Below are 18570 nucleotides of genomic sequence, written 5' to 3'. Positions count from 1 at the left end.
TGACGTGGAAAACAAAGTATAGATGGCAAAATTGTTTTTACCTGAATTTCCTTTCCTTGAGTCCTGCTAGATCTGTCCATGGCACTTGGGATGTCCCTGCTCCTCAGCTGCTGGAGACAGAGGGCACACCCTTTCCGTGATTACAAGAGGGAAGTGGCCACAGGCCCTTGCCAACAGCCCGCCAAAGCAACCGGACAAGGACCACATTCTTACCCCTCTTCTTCCTTATTTTGTCATCCCTTGAGGTTATTTCCCTTCTCCGGGGAAGGCAAAGAGGGAAGAGAAAAGAGAAAGACAGAGAGAGACAGTTTTCCTCGGATGTCTCTTTTGTGGTCCCTGTATTCCTGAGTGGGGCCTGGACTGGTCTAGCAGGAATTAAGGGAAGAAAATTATCAGGTAAGAACAATTTTATTTTCCTTTCCCTCCTGATAGATCAGTTCACTGGCTCCCCATACACTCACGAATCATTTACAAGACCCTCACCCTCATCCACAAAAGTATTACTAACGAACATTACAATTGGATAAACCCACCCTTCCTCCCTCGTACCTCCACAAGACCCACCCGTTCCTCCCTCCGTGGAACTCTTATTCCCCCTTCCATAAAATCCACAAGACTCATCTCCACCAGCAATAGAGCCCTTTCCCTCGCAGGCCCCTCCCTTTGGAACTCTATGCCTCTTGACCTTCGTACCGAAACCTCCACATCCACTTTCAAAAAGAAACTCAAAACCTGGCTCTTCCGCCAAGCTTACCCCCAATCAGCTTCCTCACCTTCCAATAACCTTACCCGTTCATCTTCTCTCACTATCACCCCCCATCATGACCTACATCATGACCTGGCTCTTCCGCCAAGCTTACCCCCAATCAGCTTCCTCACCTTCCAATAACCCTACCCGTTCATCTTCTCTCACTAACACCCCCCATCATGACCTACACCCCACACCTACCCCTCAATCTAATTAAGGAATTACAAACCTCTCACTTAACTTCCTGCTTTTAAAACATGTTACTTAGTACAAGTCACACTTACCACCTCACCCCAATGACTTTTGTTTTCACGTCTATACAACTTTGTATAAAACCATTATACATATCAATTTATTGCCAGAATCCCTTGTACATATCTTATCCCCATGTGTCTGTCCTCACCCTCCCCCCGCCCCCCCTTTGTCATGACTACCCCTACCCCTCCCTCCCTAAGTTATTTAGTTTCTTGCTCTGTTTCTGCATTAGCTTCTTGCTCTGTTACTGCATTTATGTTACATACTGTTATTTGTAAAGGCTTCTGCCTATATATCTTATGGTTGTAAGTTACTTGTAAACCGGCACGATGTGCAAACGGCTGTCGGTATATAAAATTAAATAAATAAATAAATCAGTTCATTACATTTGAGAGATACATTAGCTAGCCCAGGCAGAAGGAAGGAAGACAGGGCTGCCTTAAATACCCTGAAACCAAAGGCCATTTCTTTCTTCATCTGCAGGTCAAGCCTGTAGAGTTTGACAATTAAATGGAGAGATGACTAAGTGGTGGCCCCCCGTAGATTTCCCCTGGGGAGATTGATGATGCTTTTTCCCAGGAAGATGCCTGCGCTCTTGTAGAGTGTGTATGGAGCGCCACTGGTGTTTGCCTACCATTGAGTATATATACCGAGGAGATGGCTTCTTTGATCCATCTCGCTATCATGGCCTTAGAGGCCACTTTTCCAGAGCGTGCATGGAGCGCCACTGGTGTTTGCCTACCATTGAGTATATATACCGAGGAGATGGCTTCTTTGATCCATCTCGCTATCATGGCCTTAGAGGCCACTTTTCCTTTTCATGGTCCACCGAACAGCACGAACAGCCTATCAGATTTCCTAAAAGGGTTTGTAACCTTCAAGTATCTTACTATTATACAGCACATGTCCAGTCGAAAGCCTTCTTCCTTCCCTCCTGAATGCTGGCAGTGACTAATTCAGAAGAATGGAGATACCACCTTCAGTTTGAAAATGAATGAGTGAGGCAAAATTACTAAATAAGGCTCCCTGGATGAGAGGGCCTGCAACTCTGAAATGAATCTGGCAGCGCAGATGGCTACCAGAAAGGTCATCTTTAATGACAGATTCTTAATGGATGCTTGCTTCAAGGGTTCAAAGGATGCCCCTATTAATGCTCTAATGACAACGTTAAGATCCCACTGAGGAACATCTGATCTGAAGGGTGGTCGAATACGCTTCACCGCTTTAAAGTACACCACATCCAGATGTGCAGCTACCTGGGTACCCTTAATACGGCCCCCACAGCAGGATTATGACCACCACCTGCACCCTAAAAGAACTGAACGCTAGGCCTTTGTCCAAACCTTTCTGCAAGAAGTCTAGTATTCACAAGATGTCCGCCCTTCCATGAATCTCCTGGCAGTAAGCTTCGAATAGCTTCCACACTCTAATGAAAGCTATAAAGATTGAGTTCTTACAAGCTTTCAGCATGGTTGCCACTATTGCCTGGGAGTACCCTCTGCTTTATACTGTGCCTTTTCAAGGGCCAGGCCATAAGACAAAATAGAGATGGGTCTTCCATCAGTATCGGACCCTGCCAAGCAGCCCCTAATTTCTGGGGAGCTTCAATAAAGAGTGGGGGAGGGTCTTTAACAGAAGCCTTATTAGATATGCATATCACAGCCTCCTTGGCTAATCTAGGGCTATCAATATCACCTCAGAGGGGTGATCTTATATCCTCTTTATCAGTTTGCCTATCAAAGGAAAAGGTGGGCATACATCCCAAAGCCTGCCCTGGGGCCAAGGTTGGATAACGGCATCTATCCCACTGGATTCTCTCTTTTCATCAACTGAAGAACCAGCCTGCCTTGGCATTGGCTCAGGTTGCTATTAAGTCCACATCTGGCAGCCCCCATTGCTGCACTATTGCACTCTATCTGCACCTTCGCATACCCCAATGTATATCTTAATCTCTCGTCCCCCTCTTATTTTTCCTCCTCCAAGTTATACATCCTTGTTATAATGTAACTTTACTCTCCTTCAAATTGCATTTACTGTTTGGTTGGTTATAGTTCCTAATTGTTTGATGTAAACCGAGCTGATTTGATTTGTATCAAGAAATTCGGTATAGAAAAGCCTTTAATAAATAAATAAATAAATAAATAAATAATAACTATTGCTTGGAATGCCTCTTGGCTGAATTCTGCTACTCCTGGGTCCACTGCTCCTGTTGAGAAGCTGGCTTGCACATTTTTCCCTTCTGTAATGTGCGATGCTAACAACTGAGGTAGGTTACTCTTTGCTCACATCATCAGCAAGCCTGGGGCTGTGAGTTCCTCTTTGGTTGTTCACATGTATCACTGCCATGGTGTTGTCTGAGAGGACTGACTGCCTGCCCCTTTATCCTTGATTAGAAGGCATGAAGAGCCAACTTGATGGCCCTTACTTCCCATCTGTTTTTTGGCCAAAGGTCCTTCTCCGACTTCCTTGGGCCAGCTGGCCCTGCTAATGTGCATTCCACCTGATTATGCTGGCTTCTGTGGTTAGAATGACCCAATCGGGTGGTTCTAGGTCTACCCTATTTACAAAGTTGGAGGGAGCCATCCACCAGTCCAGACTCTCCTTCACCACCCAGGGAACTCATAGGCAACATCTGCATTCTTGGAGGCTGGTGACCAGTGGGCAACAGATGTGTATGTGCCCTGGCCCAGGAGATTAAATATATGACAGCTGTCATATATACTTGGTCTAATATCATTAAATTTCTTGGGTAGTAGGACACACATCCTTCACCCGGGCTGAAAAGGACGTCTAAGAATTCTAACTACTGTGAAGATTCTAGGTTGCTCTTTGCCTGGTTTATCATACAACCTTGCCTCTCTAGAAGCCAGACTACCAGGTCTCTGGGCGATTTATGCTCTGATGAGTCAGTTGTTCAAATGGGGGATGAACTATTATCCCCTACTTGTGTAATCCTGCTGTCACAACTACCATGACCTTGGTAAAGGTCCTTGGGGCAGTTGCATGCCCAAAGGGTAAGGCCTGGAACTGACAGTGTTGGCCTAGAAGGCAAAAATGAAGAAGGTTTCAGCAAGAAGGCCTGATGGGTATATGGAGATAGGCCTCTGCCAGATCCAGTTATGACGGGAATTCTCCCATTTCTTACCACTGCCATGGCCAAACAGAGAGTCTCCATTCTGAAGTGGGGCATACTCAAATATATGTTGACCCCTTTTAGGTCTAGGACAGGACAAAATAGAGTATGTTCCCTGCCCCCTTTCCTGGAAAGGGTCTGGGACTATAGCTTCCAGCTTTTGGAGGGTCATTCTTATCACCTCTCCTTTGATCTGGGATGAGCACAGAGAAATCAAAGGCATTTGGTACTGGGGAGACACACTCGGGCAGGTACTCCCTTAAAATTGTATTTAGGACCCATTGGTCCATGTTGATCTGGGTCCACTCTGTATAATACCAAGACAGGTGCCTGCTTACTGGGATTACTGTTAGAGGGGACACACTGGATCTTACTATGGAGGCAAACTGCTACCTGCGGCTGCAGGTGGGTCTGCCCTTGATTGCTTGGCACCTTGAAAGGACTGGGATCTACTCCATGCCCCATTGTGAGACTGTTTTACTCTTGCAATGGCCTTTTTTTTTTTTTTTTAATCTTCTCTGAACAGTATCCTCCCCCCCCCCCCCCCCCCCCAAAATGAAGCTTACCGAGATGCGAGTTGGATGCAGTGTCCACTACCCAGTTTCAGAGCCACATGAGTCTCCTTGCCATCACTCCACAGACAACTGCCCTAAGGCATAGCCTAACCAGGCCATACATTGCATCTGCCAGAAAGGCTACTCTCAACTCCAGCTGTGCGGTCTCCTGACTCTCAGGCCACTGTTAAATGCAGTGCAATTCTACCCAGGCAACATAGCCTCCAGAAACCGAGGCCTGAATTGTCATAGCCCCTAAAGAAAAGGTCTGCTTTAAACTGGCTCAATTTTTCTATCTTGAGGGTCTTTGAAGGCTGTACCACCTTCAGCTGGAATGGTGGCTCTGTAGATTACTGCCTAAACTCGCGCCTCCACCCTCGATATTCACCAAAGTTTGGTCTTTTCCTTTGCAGGGAGGGAGTACAACTTCCCCATTAACCTGCCTCCTATGAGCTCCCCATTCTGCCATCAACATTTGTCTTAGGGCTTCATGTAAGGGGAAGGCCATTTATGGCCTCCTAATTCTCTGAAGGATGGGGTCGTCTTCTGAAGGGGGTCTTCCACTTTGGGGCCTGAGATCTTTAATGACAGCCATCACAGCTCCTCTCTACAAACCAACCTTACTATTGAAGCACTCTCCTCTTCTGAAGAGTCCTGCCCCTCCTCCTGAGAGTTTGGGCTTGCTAAGTTCTGCTTCCTCAGCAGACACCAGTGCTCTTCCATGGAGTCTGGGGTGGCCGTTAATGCTGGTGAGGGCTTGCCTGGGAGGGCGTCTCTCAAGTGTTTAGGGGCCCCATGCCTTCTATCAGCTGAGCCCTGACCCAGGGAGCTAGATCCCACCATAGCACCGGGATTCCGCCTAGCACAGGTGGCCTGGTGCATTAACAGTGCAAATCCCAGTGAGAATCCCACTGGATGTGCTGCCATCAGGCCCCTCGAAGGGTCCAACCCAGCCCCAGCCCCAGCCCCTGGTAAAGAAATGTATTTGCAGAATCTTCCCCGGAGTCCCCTTCCATTAGGGACATTACCGGGATTGGCTGGCCTGGAGGCATCATCTCCTCCTCCCCTGGTATAGATGGCATGTGGTTGGCTCCAAGGCCTCCCCCAGACCTTTTCCTACTTGAGAAGGTCCTCACTGGGCCAACCCAGGGAGGGTAGAACACAGGCCCCCCCATCACATGCCTGGCAAAAGGAGTTTATATATATATATATATATATATATATATATATGTTTTGTTTTTTTTAAACAAATAGCCTGTGCATTGGAATGCCTCCAGGGCTATGTTTTTCACAGCAGCAAGAACAGCAACATAGTGTGCTGCACTCTGTACTCCCTCTCCCAATTCCTCTGCATCATCAAACTGCAGCACTCGCTGCCATCAGGGGGACTCTCTCAAGCCTGCCAGGATCTTTGTTCTGCCACGGCTTTCATCCCCACACTATTTCTCTCTTTTTCCCCCCCCCCCAGTCACCTATATTCCCCCCTCTCCCCAGGCAAACCTGGGAGGAAGGCCAACAGAGAGATCAGGAAGGGAGACGAGAAAAGAGAGAAAGAGAAAACTTCAAGGTCTCCCTTTTATTTCATTTTTTTTTTTTAAATAAAAGGGGGATCCACAGCTCCCTAAGGAGGCAGGGATCCATTCCTAGCTGCTTCTACCCGGTTCCTTCATGAAAGGCTGCTCAACTGGGGATTGTTAACCCAGGCGCTAAGGGCTCTAACCAGGCCGTAGCCACACCCTGGCTCTGGGAGGCTTTGTTGTAATCAGTCTACACTTGTCTGCAGCTGCAGGAGACAGAGTCTACTGGAAAGGTCCTGCAGCCACTCCTCTCTTATAGTTGAGAATAAGGTCATGAAAGGGGCATGCCCTCTGTCTCCTGCAGCTGAGGAGCAGGAAAATCCCAAGTGTAATGGGCTGGTCTAGCAGGAGGAAATGGAACATGTTAAGTGTTATTGCTATTGTTTTTGTTAAGATCTTAGTTCTCTGTAAACCGATTTGATTTGTATCAAGAAAGTCGGTATAAAAAAAAGCTCTAAATAAACAACATGTGTTTATTATACTCAGCACTGTTGTAAGATCAAGCTTTCTCGGACAGCCTCGTCAAGCATTCTTTATCCTCAGAAGCACATCAGCTCTACCCAGTCACTTGCAGGGTTTTTTTTTTCCCCAGTGTCAGTTTTGGTGGACTAATGCTGTAATCTCTATCTAAGGAGATGCTGGAAACATTTCTAGATTGGTTTTGCATGCAGATTAATGCCACAAAACGGTTTCACCTCATTTTCTTATGCAATTGTTAAAGCATTTCATAGATCAAAAAAAGCCCAAACTGTTTCAGCTATGTTCAACCCTTCTGGCACGGGGGCAAGTTTTAAACCTCCAGGCCAGCAAGGGAATGCAGGTACACACACAGTGTACATTTACCCACATAAAAAAAATAAAATCTGAACATCGCCCTCAGAGAAAAGATGTCCAGCAGAGGAGAGGAAAACTGTGAAGCTATTCTCCTTGGTCTATTTCTGTCTACTCTCCATCTGGCATGCCCCAGGCCAATCAGCCAGCCTCGCTTTCTGCAGGGCAGAGCCAGCGGGAATCAAGCAGCGCAAAGGCTCAATCTTTCATTAGACGTCTAACTCCAAAGGGGCCGTACCACGTCACTAACAGAGAGCTACAGTGCATACCCAGGAAAGAGAAACCTCTGCCTCTGTTGAACTGCTGCTTCTAATGGAAATTGACAGGCTTGGTGTATCCTTAAGGAGATGCTTTCTGTTGGGTCTAATACTTTATTTTCACAGTTTTTTGCTCAGAAAGGTTTCCCATGCCTGCCTCAATACACGATCTTGGTGCACATAAAGGCTCTTTTGCTGTTTCACTCCTGTTTTGTTATTCGCTCTGGAATTACCATGAACTGCTGTACATTTTGTATTATAGTTCACCTTATCTAGCATTCTAGTTCATTAGCTTTATATGTAACACATAGCTCCTCGAATTTAACATTTAGTTATTCTACTGTTCCTTGCCTCTTATAGTTGTTACTGTTCCATGTAAGGGCTCTGCCTATATGTAAATGGCTCCGCCTAAATGTTCCTAGTTATATGTAAACCGATACGATGTGCAAACAGCTATCGGTATAGAAGAAACTCTAAATAATAATAATTCTAATAATCTGTTTTTGTTGGACATGTTGTAAGCTTATCCATTCAGCAGCTATATCTCTAGCTCTTATCCTTTCTATTAGGCCAATGCAATGCCGTGCGCTCAGGCTAATGTACAGGTTAACCCACGGTTGGGCATGCGTCCATAACCCCTTATGTAATAAGGAGATCAGCGTGTCCAAAGCACGCGTCCAAACCAGTGCGTAGCTAATAGCGCTCATCACATGTAAATGCCATGTTGATGACACTATTAGCTAGTACCCCCTTATGTAGAAAATAAGTGCGTGCCCAACGCTCACATTTTCACCCTCAAAAATTAACACCAGTCCCAGAGCTGGCATTAAGTCTTGAGGAGCCCCAAATGTTTAACAGAAAAACAAAATAGACTGCTTTTCTGTGGTTCCTCAGACTTAATATGATGGCGATATTAAGTCGGAGGAACCACAGAAAGCAACAACGTGAAAAAAAAAAAAAGTCTTGCTGGCGGTCAGTTTAGGAAAACGGGAGCTCACTTTACGAGCGTGCCCAACGCTGAGGAGGCGCTAGGGACGTACAGTTTCCCCCAGTGGCTCATTTACAGACTGCATCGCGCTCCCGGGAGAGGTGGATGGGTGCATGTTAGGAAAGCGGGAGCTCACTTTACGAGCGTGCCCGATGCTGAGGAGGCGCTAGGGACGTACAGTTTCCCCCAGTGGCTCATTTACCGACTGCATCGCGCTCCCGGGAGAGGTGGATGGGTGCATGTTAGGAAAGCGGGAGCTCATTCATTAGCGCCTGTTTTTCCCGCATGGATACTGCATCGGCCTGTTAGTCTTTTACCTGCGGGCTTGTGGGTAATTTACACTTCTAAGGAGGTTCTGATCTTGGATTGCTTCCTTACTCGCCTTCAGATATTTCCCAGTGCAGTAATATTACACAGTAGCAAAAATGACAGGAGGCGGGTGGCATCTTATAGACTAATCAATTTATTGAGGCCTGAGCTTTCAAGGACAGAGTGCACTTCATCAGATGCATGAATTTGTAGGGCAGGATGTGGAAAGAGCTCTAGAGTCCATCTGAATTACAACTGAGGTAAAGTGTGAAAAGACAGAATGATCTAATAACAGTTAAGTTCATAGACTGTTGCAGCGAGTCAAGAAGTTTACGTGAACCGTATGGTGGTGATGAAGCTTTCTCTTTGAAGTTTCTCTGCAGGAGTATGGCAGCCTTATGGTCAGACAGAGAATATCCTGGAAGCTTGAAATGCTCTCCTCCTGGTTTCTGAATGTTGACATTTCTAATGTCAGATTTATGTGCATTTATTCTTTTCCTTAGGGCTTGACCTGTTTGTCCTATGTAGACAGCAGAGGGACATTGCTGGCAGGAAAAGGCATTTATTACACTGGAAGAAGAGCAGTGCCTCTGTATCCTCTCCCCCCATCACTACATATTTTCCTACCTCCTGTACTAGCCATGCATCTGACGAAGTGGACTCTGTCCTGGAAAGCTCAGGCTTTAATAAATTGGTGAGCCTATAAAAGGTGCCACTCGACTCCTGTCATTTTTGCTTCACCAGACTAACACGGCTGTCCCTCTGAAGATTTTCATTGCGTTACATGGTGAGCATTAGAGCACTGAAGTAGATAGGTCTGGGATACAAAATATTTTATTTCTTTTTCTCCTGCAGATAAAATTTAAAAGCACAAGTAACATGCACAGATTTTAAATGCTAAATAATCATTCTGAGCTAAAAATGGTGAGGTTCAATTAAACTTTTACAGTTTCTTTCTTTATATAGGCCACAATGGTTTCTACCTTTCTGATGATGAGCAGGAAGAAACTGGCTGTTATTCAAGCTCTGCCAAGCAGTGGGAAAACGGCTGTGTTACTATTTTGTGCCTCATCATTTGGTGACAGTGGAAAAGCCAACTAACAAACCAGAATAGCTGATTTTACCCTAGCGTATCAGAATATTTGATGCAAGGTCTCATTCATTTTATAAATTCACCCAGCAGTTGCTAGTTTAAATAAGTTTCATTGTACTATTTACAGTACGTTAGTAACTTTCTCAAACTTACCTCTAATAGCAAAATGAATAGAAAAAACAATCCAAAAACAATCGGCAGAACATCCTGAAAGTAATAACATACTATATCTGGCACAACATGGATTCCGCAAACACTATAGCACTGAAACACTACTCTTATCACTATCTGACAATATCTTAAGAGGCTTCAACATAGGAACACACTACATTCTGGTTCTATTAGACCTATCCTCTGCTTTCAACACAGTGAACACGAAATACTTATCAATAGGACTAATGGAAATAGGACTCCAGCACAACACAATAACCTGGTTCAAGTCATACTTAAGTAACAGATTTTTCCAAGTACAAATCAATAACTCAATATCTGAAAAAGTAGAGTTAAAAACAGGAGTGCCACAGGGATCAGCCCTGTCTACAACACTTTTTAATAATATTTACCTCCTCCCGGTTTGCCACCTACTCGCAGGACTGGGAATCATACATTATATTTACGCAGATGTTACCGATTGACAACACAATTGAAGAAATGATCAAACTGGCCAATATGTACCTAGACTTAATCAAACAGCTACTAAACCAGATGGAGTTAGTAATAAACATTGAAAAAACAGAATTCCTACACCTTGAACGAAAAAATATAAACCCAATTCAAACACCAATAGCAATAAAAAATAATCAAACTGTGGAATTAGCAGTGAAAGTACGCAATCTAGGTGTGATAATAGACCCCGAACTAAACCTGAAACACATATCACTAAAAATAAAAGAAGGTTATACAAAACTAATGGTTCTCAGAAAATTGAAACCTTTACTAACCATGGCAAATTTCCGAACAGTTCTACAGTCAATGATATTTGCAAGAACTAACTACTGTAACGCCCTGTTACTAGGTGTACCTCAAACGACCATAAGACCGCTCCAAATACTGCAAAATTCAGCTGCTAGATTATTGACAGGAAAAAAGAAAAGAGACCACATTACAGGAACACTAGCAGAACTACACTGGCTACCTATTGAACAAAGAATACAGTATAAAGCACCGTGTATAATACATAAATTAATCCATGATGAAAAAGCGGAGTGGCTAAACACAGCACTTCGTGTACATGTGCCTCACCGAAATCTTAGATCGGCTAATAAGCGCTATTAACTGTCCCATCCGTTAAATCAGCAAAACTCTCACAGGTAAGAGAGCGAGCGCTGTCACTGGCAGGACCCGTACTGTGGAACTCAATGCCACTCGAAATAAGTCTGCAGAGAAGCTTTAAACTCTTCAAAGTAAGTCTAAAAACCTGGCTGTATAAACAAGCCTTTTATAAGCAGAACGATGAGAACAAATAAGCAAGCACCAAGCATTCAACTTTATTAAAATTTCTATTTCCTTTTGCATATTAGAACGTTAACTTTATATCGGAACTATTAAGAAGTTTTTATCCCAACCAAAATATAAGCAAACTCAACATGCAGCTTTGATATTAAAAAAATGTTACCGTTCCCTAATGGCACACCTATAATACGTTATCTATACCAATCAACTTTGAACCCTATTTTGTGCCTTTTTGTAAACCGTTGTGATGGTTAATTAACTTAACAACGGTATAGAAAAGTTTTTAAATAAATAAATAAAACACATCTTAGACTATTAAACTTCCCAAGTATCAAGTTGATACCTCTAAAGCAGAGATTTCCAAACATTTCATGTTGGTGATACACGTTTTAGACAAACATAATTTCAGAACACTTTAATTCAGTCTACTAGCAAACCAGAGGTTAAAGGTTAAACAAACAAAACGTATTTCGACAATTTATGTATGTTTCCTTAAATATATACATAAAATGTTTCACGACACAACATATCTCATGAAAACCTTTCATTTATATTAAAAATATATAATATTCCAAGCGCTATTTTCAAAAAAATAAACAAGCCCAAGCACGTCTGTCCCCCACACACTCATCTCTCTCCCCCTACACTCATGTACCTCTTCTTTTTGATTGTTGCCAGTTAAGTGCTTCACTCCCTTCAGGCTTCAAGCCTGCTGTGGTGCATAAAACCTTCCATGATCACCAGACACCGTTGCTTGCAGTCAGTACCCCTGGTGGCCAGGCCTCATCGGCGGCAGCAGCAGCCAATGACAGGGACAGCTGAGCTCAAGTCCCACCCACCAAGCCCAAAAAACCCACGATTGACAGCAAAAATCTCCCAATAATAAGCAACCCATGAACTGAAAAAAAAAAAAAAAAAAAAAGTGAATCGCTAGAAAAAAAGCCCAAACTCGCGTCAGAGTTGACGGTGCGGTGCGCGACACACCTGTGCACACTGCAGGCGACACCCTAACGTGTCACGACACACAGTTTGGAAAGCTCTGCTCTAAAGGAACAATTTAAAAAGAACCTCACTGATATTCTCTCAGTACCTATAGACGCTATACCTCCTGTGTCCAAGATTTACTTTGCTACTACTCCAAGGAATTTGAATGATTTACCTTCGTCAGTGCAAACTCAGAATATTGGGACTGAACTTAACCGCTTTTTTGGAAACTTCTTCTGAAGAACAACTTGAATTCCGGGGAACACTATTAGTATCTTTTATGTTTCCTACTGATAGAGATACAATTCTGAGACTCTTCCTTCCTAATAGGAATAAGCTATATCATGGACAAAAAGTATGGATAGACCCCGATATAAACAAAAGCAACTCAAATTCGTAGAAAACATTTCTTGGGAATGAGTCAGGAAGTTAGACAACTGGGTTGTCAAATAAGTATTAGATATCCCTGTAAATGCCTGATGAAATTAGAACCAGCAGTTACGGCATCTTCTGGATAATCGTAGGGTAGAGGCTAATATTACCTAACCATTCAGGTGATTTATAAAGAATAAGATTGGTAATACCTCCTTAATTTCTTCTATTCCTTTCCCTATATGGAATTGTTCTAGTAACTCTTGGATCTCCCGATTGCCTTATGACTTTACTAGCAGAAAACGTACGTTTATTATAAATTGTTATTTCTTTATATTTACTTTAATTTAAGGGATGTGAGATAACATACTTGATGAAAAAATCTTTTCTGTTTGTAGTTATTAAGAAAATGAATAAAGAATTAAAAAAAAGAAGACATTCAGATGTCATTCTGGACCTATGAGGAGGTAAATCTACCTCTGACGGATCTGGGTGCCAGGAGGGAGCGAGAACAGGGCTTGAAGAGGGGGATCCCAACAGAGAGTGGGAGGGACAGCGATTGGAATGAGGGGTCTTCGTTGCTCTTACTGCTGGGGCTTCGGGGGTCTAGATGCAGCAGGTCAGCAATTTGTGTGCCTAGAGTTAGCCAAACTTTGCTGCTAATGCTGGAAATCAGAAATAGCGGGCTACGTTCTCTCCCCTAACCCAGCCATTCATTTATTCAGCAGTGAAATTTAGCCCTAAATGCCTGTATTCCTCCTGCCTTCAGGGGTACAGAGGAAAGTGTGGTATTCCTCTGATGAAGCTGGGTGCCTGATGGGAGTTTAGGGCTGTGGGGGGGGGGAAGAGATTGGTTTTCAGAGACTGTTTTGAGGCGCTGGCTGGGTTTTGAGGGGTTATATTCTTTATTGATCTGAGTGCAAGACAAGGGCTTTGTGTTGAAGAGGGTGGTATTTTTTTTTATGGATCTTGGTGGCAGATGGGAGGGAAGAAGATCGCAGGCTTGGGGGGGGGGGGGATGCGAACATTGGATGTTCAGGACCTAGGTAAAAGGGTTTTTTTTTAGTAGAGTGCCCAATTTACAACTAGCCTGTTATGTTTCAGCCATCTACTACAACTAAACATCTCTATAGTGCTATCTAACATACGCAGAGCTGTACACACACACAAAAAGAGCCAGTCCCTTCTCAATAGAGCTTACACTCTAATAAGACAAACATACAGGACAAGACTTAGGGCATTTCATAAAAGAAGCCAATGGTTAAAAAACACAAAAGAAAGTTAATGAGGCTAAAAGCAGACAATCAGGACTAAAATTTAAAAGCAGCTCAATTAACTTTAAGTAAATGTTAATCCAGAACCTAGCCAGCTAGGAAGTAGTTGAAAAGGTTTCTAAATTTATTCTAGTTGACTAAATTTAAACTAAACCTACTCCTGTGTAAAATGCCAATGTACAACTGTTATATACAGACTTAAACATAGAGTGGTTACCCAAATATCAGTACCATTTTGAGGGCAATGAAGAATAAGATTTCCTTCCGTGTCTTGAGTCAAGGTGACAGAGTTCTTGGATTTTACTGTCACTGTGTCAGACTCTTCTTCAACTGTGCTCATACTCAACCTACAGAAGGAAACACACAGAGAAATCTTATTTTATTTAAAGTTTTTATAGACCGACATTCGTTAGGGACATCACATCGGTTTACACAGAACATGAACGCAGCGTAGAAGGCTTTACAGGAAACTGAGAATAAAATGGAATATCCAAACTATATAATATCTAAATAGGAAATATAAATAACTTTAACAATAAGATCAACTATAACTTAACATATAGTAACTAGCTAAGTATTTTGTGAAACAAAAAGGTTAGGCGAGAGGGGGGGGGAGTAATGCCATCCTGTTAAGACAAAGGTAGGGGATTAGGTGAAAGATATGCTCTAAAGAATTAAACTAGAGAGTGGAGCAGTGAAATGTATGGTAGAGGTGGAGCATCTGATAAAGGAGAATAAGATAATGAGGTATATAAGGTGAAGGTGGACGGTGTATAATGGGAGGAGGATGGAAGGGAGATGTTAACAATGAGGGGGGAAAGTAGAAGATTTCATGTGTATGCCTGTTGGAATAGCCAGGTCTTAAGTTTTACTTTAAATTTTATTGGACAGTGTTCTTGGCGTAAGTCGGTTGGCATGGTATTCCATAGTGCTGGTCCTGCAATAGAGAAAGCACATTCTTTTGTGGTTGTTAAATGTGTAAGTTTAGGTGACAGTGTGTGTAGTGTGGTCAAGTATTGAGTTCTGGTGGGTTTTGTGAGGGTGCGAAATTGTAGGGAATTGTGAGCCATTGCATTATTATAAAGAGTTTGTACCTGGAAAGGGACATTGCTTCTAAACTAATTGGACTGTATAAATGGTGTATCTGCTGTTTAACTGTGGCGCACTTTTCTGCATATGCAGAGCACAGAAAATATCTTCAAAAGTTCACACCACCTTTGAAATATTTTCTAACTCTATGTGATCATTTTGGCATTTCCGCAGATCTGGGCAACAAATAGTGCACACAAGCAAAACAGCATGTAAAACATGTTAATAGCATGCAATAAAGCAAAACAGCACGCACAAAGGAAAAACAGTGCAAATTATAGTAAGACAGATGTGTAAAACAGAAAAAGTGAGTCAGAGAAAGTATGTATGGGATAGAGTCAGAGTGTGAGTGTGCATGATAGTGTCTGTGCAAAAGAGTGCATGTCAGTGAACAACTTTGACAATGAGTGCCAGAGCAAGAGTGTGTATGACAGTGAGACAATGCAAATGCAAATGTGCAAGAGACTGACAGTGAGAGAAAATGAGTGTCATGAGAGAGTTTGTTATAGAGCCAGAGGTCGATATTCAGTGCAACTTAGCCATGTACGTGGCGCTATCTGAAAATTTGACCGCTACTTAGCTAAACAGTTGAATAAGTGAGGGGCAGGATGGGGGGGGGGGGGGGAGGAGGGGGCTAGGGTCCAGGGAGGCACTAATTATTATTATTATTTAATATCATTTATAAACCATGGTCCAGATTAAGAATCACCCAAAGTGGGGTACAAAATATTATATCACATTCAAATAAACAATGCAATATTACAAAATATTACTAGCTAAGTGCTGATTTTCAGCCTTCTTCAGCTTAGTTAGCCAGGTAAGTGTAGGACAGCTATTTGGCTGTCCTAAAATTAGTTAGTTAAACCTTCTCAGTTAACTATAAGATAGCCAAGTATAAGATAGCTGTACCACTACATATGTTGGCCAAGTTAGCTGGATGAGTTTATCTGGCTAATTTGTTCAGCCAGATAGTGCCTGAAAATTGGCATCTGTGTGCCTGAGAAAGTGTTTGTAATAAAGAGTGTATGTTTGTGAGAGAAAAAGAGTGAGAGTGTTTGTAATAGAGGATGTGTGTGCATGTTTGAAAGTAAGAAAGGACATGTGAAAAGTATGTGAGTAGATAGAAACATGACAGCAGAAAAAGACCATTTGGCCTATCCAGTCTTCCGATTCGTGCAACCACTCTCCACAATTCCCATCTTTCCCTCAGAGATCCCCTATATTTATCCCATGCTTTCTTGTATTCAGTTTTTGTCTCCCATCACTTCCACTGGGAGGCTGTTCCACACATCCAGCACCCTCTCTGCAAAGAAATATTTCCTAAGATTACTCCTGAATCTACCCATTTCCCCCCCCGTTCTAGAGCCTCCTGTGCATGGAAACCTCTGAGATATTTGAATGCCTCTATTCTACCTCCCCTATCTCGCCTTTCCTCTAGGGTATAACTGAGAGAAAATGAATGTGAACGTGTGCATGTGCACGAGAGAGAGAGTGAGTGTGTGTGTGAGAGACAGTGCATGTCGGTGACAGAGTGGGTGTGTGTGTGAGCGTGACAGGGAGTGGAGTGGGTGCGCGTTACACTGTGCGTCTGAAAGAGAAAGAATGCCTGTGACAGCGGGAGTGGGAATGCGCCTGGCACTTTGTTTCCAGCCCCTTTCCCCCGTCATTTTCGGGCGGCTTTCTCCTGCAGTTACTGAATAAAGGAGCCCGGAGCTGAAGGCAGTCGCTCACCTTGCCGACGGCACCGTACTAAACATCTCCCTCTCGCAGGACCGTCACTGGGCTCAACGGCACCCCAGGAAGGGGAGAGGGGGGGCGGGGAGTCCCCCTCCTATGTCGCGGCAGGCCGGCCAGTCCCTTTCCAATGACGCGCAGCTCAGCCGGTCCCTCTCTGATGACGTCCAGCCAGCTGGTCCCCCCTCTGATGACGTTAGGCCAACCGCTCTCCCCCCAGGACGTAGCTGCCAGCCGGTCGCACTCTGATGAGGCACTGGCCCAGCCGGTCGCGCTCCGATGACGTAATACCAGCCCGGCTCCGCCTGATGACGCGCAGGTGCCTGCTCTCGGACTTTTCGGGGCTCCCCGGGTTTGTTTCCGCGTCAAGCAGCGCACCCCGAGGCCTGTGCCGTCTCCTCCTGCGCGAGGGGCACAAGGAAGAGGCTACAAGACGCGCCGACCCTACGTCCTGTCTGTAGGGAGTACCCGGCAGATCTGCCAGGGATTCATGATGGCTTTCCCAAGTCATAGAAACGTGACAGCAGCAAAACACCACAGGGTAGCGAACACCGAGTACCCGGAAAGGAGGACAAAACGCAGGTTGCATTGAATTTGCATATATAATTAACAGAAATTAATTTGATAATGCACATATATTTACAAACACTGTTACAAATTAGTACTATAAACAGATATACAACTCCCCATATTGTAAAAGACTCTAACCAAGTACTGTAGAGTACAGCATAATTCACAGTTCAGCTACAATAATTCCCTGCCCCAGAGATTGCCATCTATATGAGTTTCTTGCTCCATCTCCTTGCTCTAGCTCCCTACACTCACAACCTTCTTACTGGCTAAGGAGGTCCATGCTCCTTCCTCCTCACCCATTTCCCCCCTTCCAGACCCTTCTGTCTTCTTTGCCGTCCCAGGACCCTCAACTTCACCCCATTTCCAGCAGCAGATCCCTGCACCCCTCTCCCTGATTAGCAGCAGATACAAGTCCTCTTTCCCCAGCATCATGTCACACTTTCCCACCTGCCTCTCCCTTTTCCCTGCCCAATAGCAGATCCCTCTTCCTTACCTCACCCCCTACACAGCATCAGGTCTTTCTCTCACAAACTTACCCGTACTTTCTCTTTGATACCCAAGCACTCACACTCTACAACTGCAGTGTGTTTCCACCCAGCAAACATCTACAGCTAATAAATTGTCTTAAAGATAGTGATTGCTCCTTCTGCGGCCCAGAAGTTTTCCTTGACTCACGCTTCCTTCCTGAGATTAAGCTTGCTTTCACCTTCAGGTCCTCAGTGCTTTCCCACTGGCTGCTGGTGGCCCACACAGCCTTGCTGACTCTTGGCCCTTCCCACACACTGCTGTAGTCTGCTGTATGTAGATTACATTTTTTTTTTTGGCTGGGCAGGAGGGACTAGACTCCAGGACAGAGGCAGAGAAAGGTAAACTATCCAGGAGAAAGGAGGGCACATGAACACCATATCTTCCCATCTCTACAATCCCGGTCCTCTTTGTTTATCCCATGCGTTCTTTAATTTAGATACTGTTCTTGTCTGCATCACCTCCACTGTGAAGCTGTTCCATGCATCTACCACACTTTCTACTCCTGAGTCTATTTCCTTTCACCCTTTCCCTCATTCCAGAGTCTCATATCATGTTGAAGGTATTCAGATAGCTCTGTTATATCTCCCCTAACTTCCTTAAATCTGCCTCCAAATGTTTTAAAATGAAGACCACTGACCATTTTAGTAGCCTCTCTCTGGACTGACTCCATCCTGTTATGTCCTTTTGAAGGTGCGGTCTCCAGAATGTGTACACAGTATATCACCTCCTCCCTTTCTCAGCTGACCATTCCTCTTCCTATGCAGCCAAGCATATTTTTGGTTTTTACTGTTGCCTTGTCCACCTGTTTGGCCATGTTGA

The 18570-nt window shown here is 44.0% G+C and overlaps 1 protein-coding gene across 5 annotated transcripts in view; it reads right to left on the bottom strand.

Moving 5' to 3' along the window:
• Positions 1–16845, bottom strand: part of DMTF1 (cyclin D binding myb like transcription factor 1) — a 128380-nt gene extending 111535 nt beyond the window's left edge. For 3 of the 5 annotated variants that reach the window (XM_029615215.1, XM_029615218.1, XM_029615217.1), the window contains exons 1-2: positions 16648–16844; positions 14059–14174 (exon numbers count right to left, since the gene is read on the bottom strand). In XM_029615215.1, the coding sequence (XP_029471075.1) occupies positions 14059–14174; positions 16648–16673 (142 nt within the window). In that variant the 5' untranslated portion in view covers positions 16674–16844. Of the gene's footprint in view, positions 1–14058; positions 14175–16647 lie in introns of all 5 variants that reach the window. The other 2 variants (XM_029615216.1, XM_029615214.1) reach the window with 2 other exon arrangements.
• Positions 16846–18570: the final 1725 nt, after the last annotated feature.

The sequence above is a fragment of the Rhinatrema bivittatum genome, chromosome 9, assembly GCF_901001135.1.
Source record: "Rhinatrema bivittatum chromosome 9, aRhiBiv1.1, whole genome shotgun sequence".
NCBI classification, from domain to species: domain Eukaryota; kingdom Metazoa; phylum Chordata; class Amphibia; order Gymnophiona; family Rhinatrematidae; genus Rhinatrema; species Rhinatrema bivittatum.
This window is presented reverse-complemented; position numbering and strand designations above follow the sequence as displayed.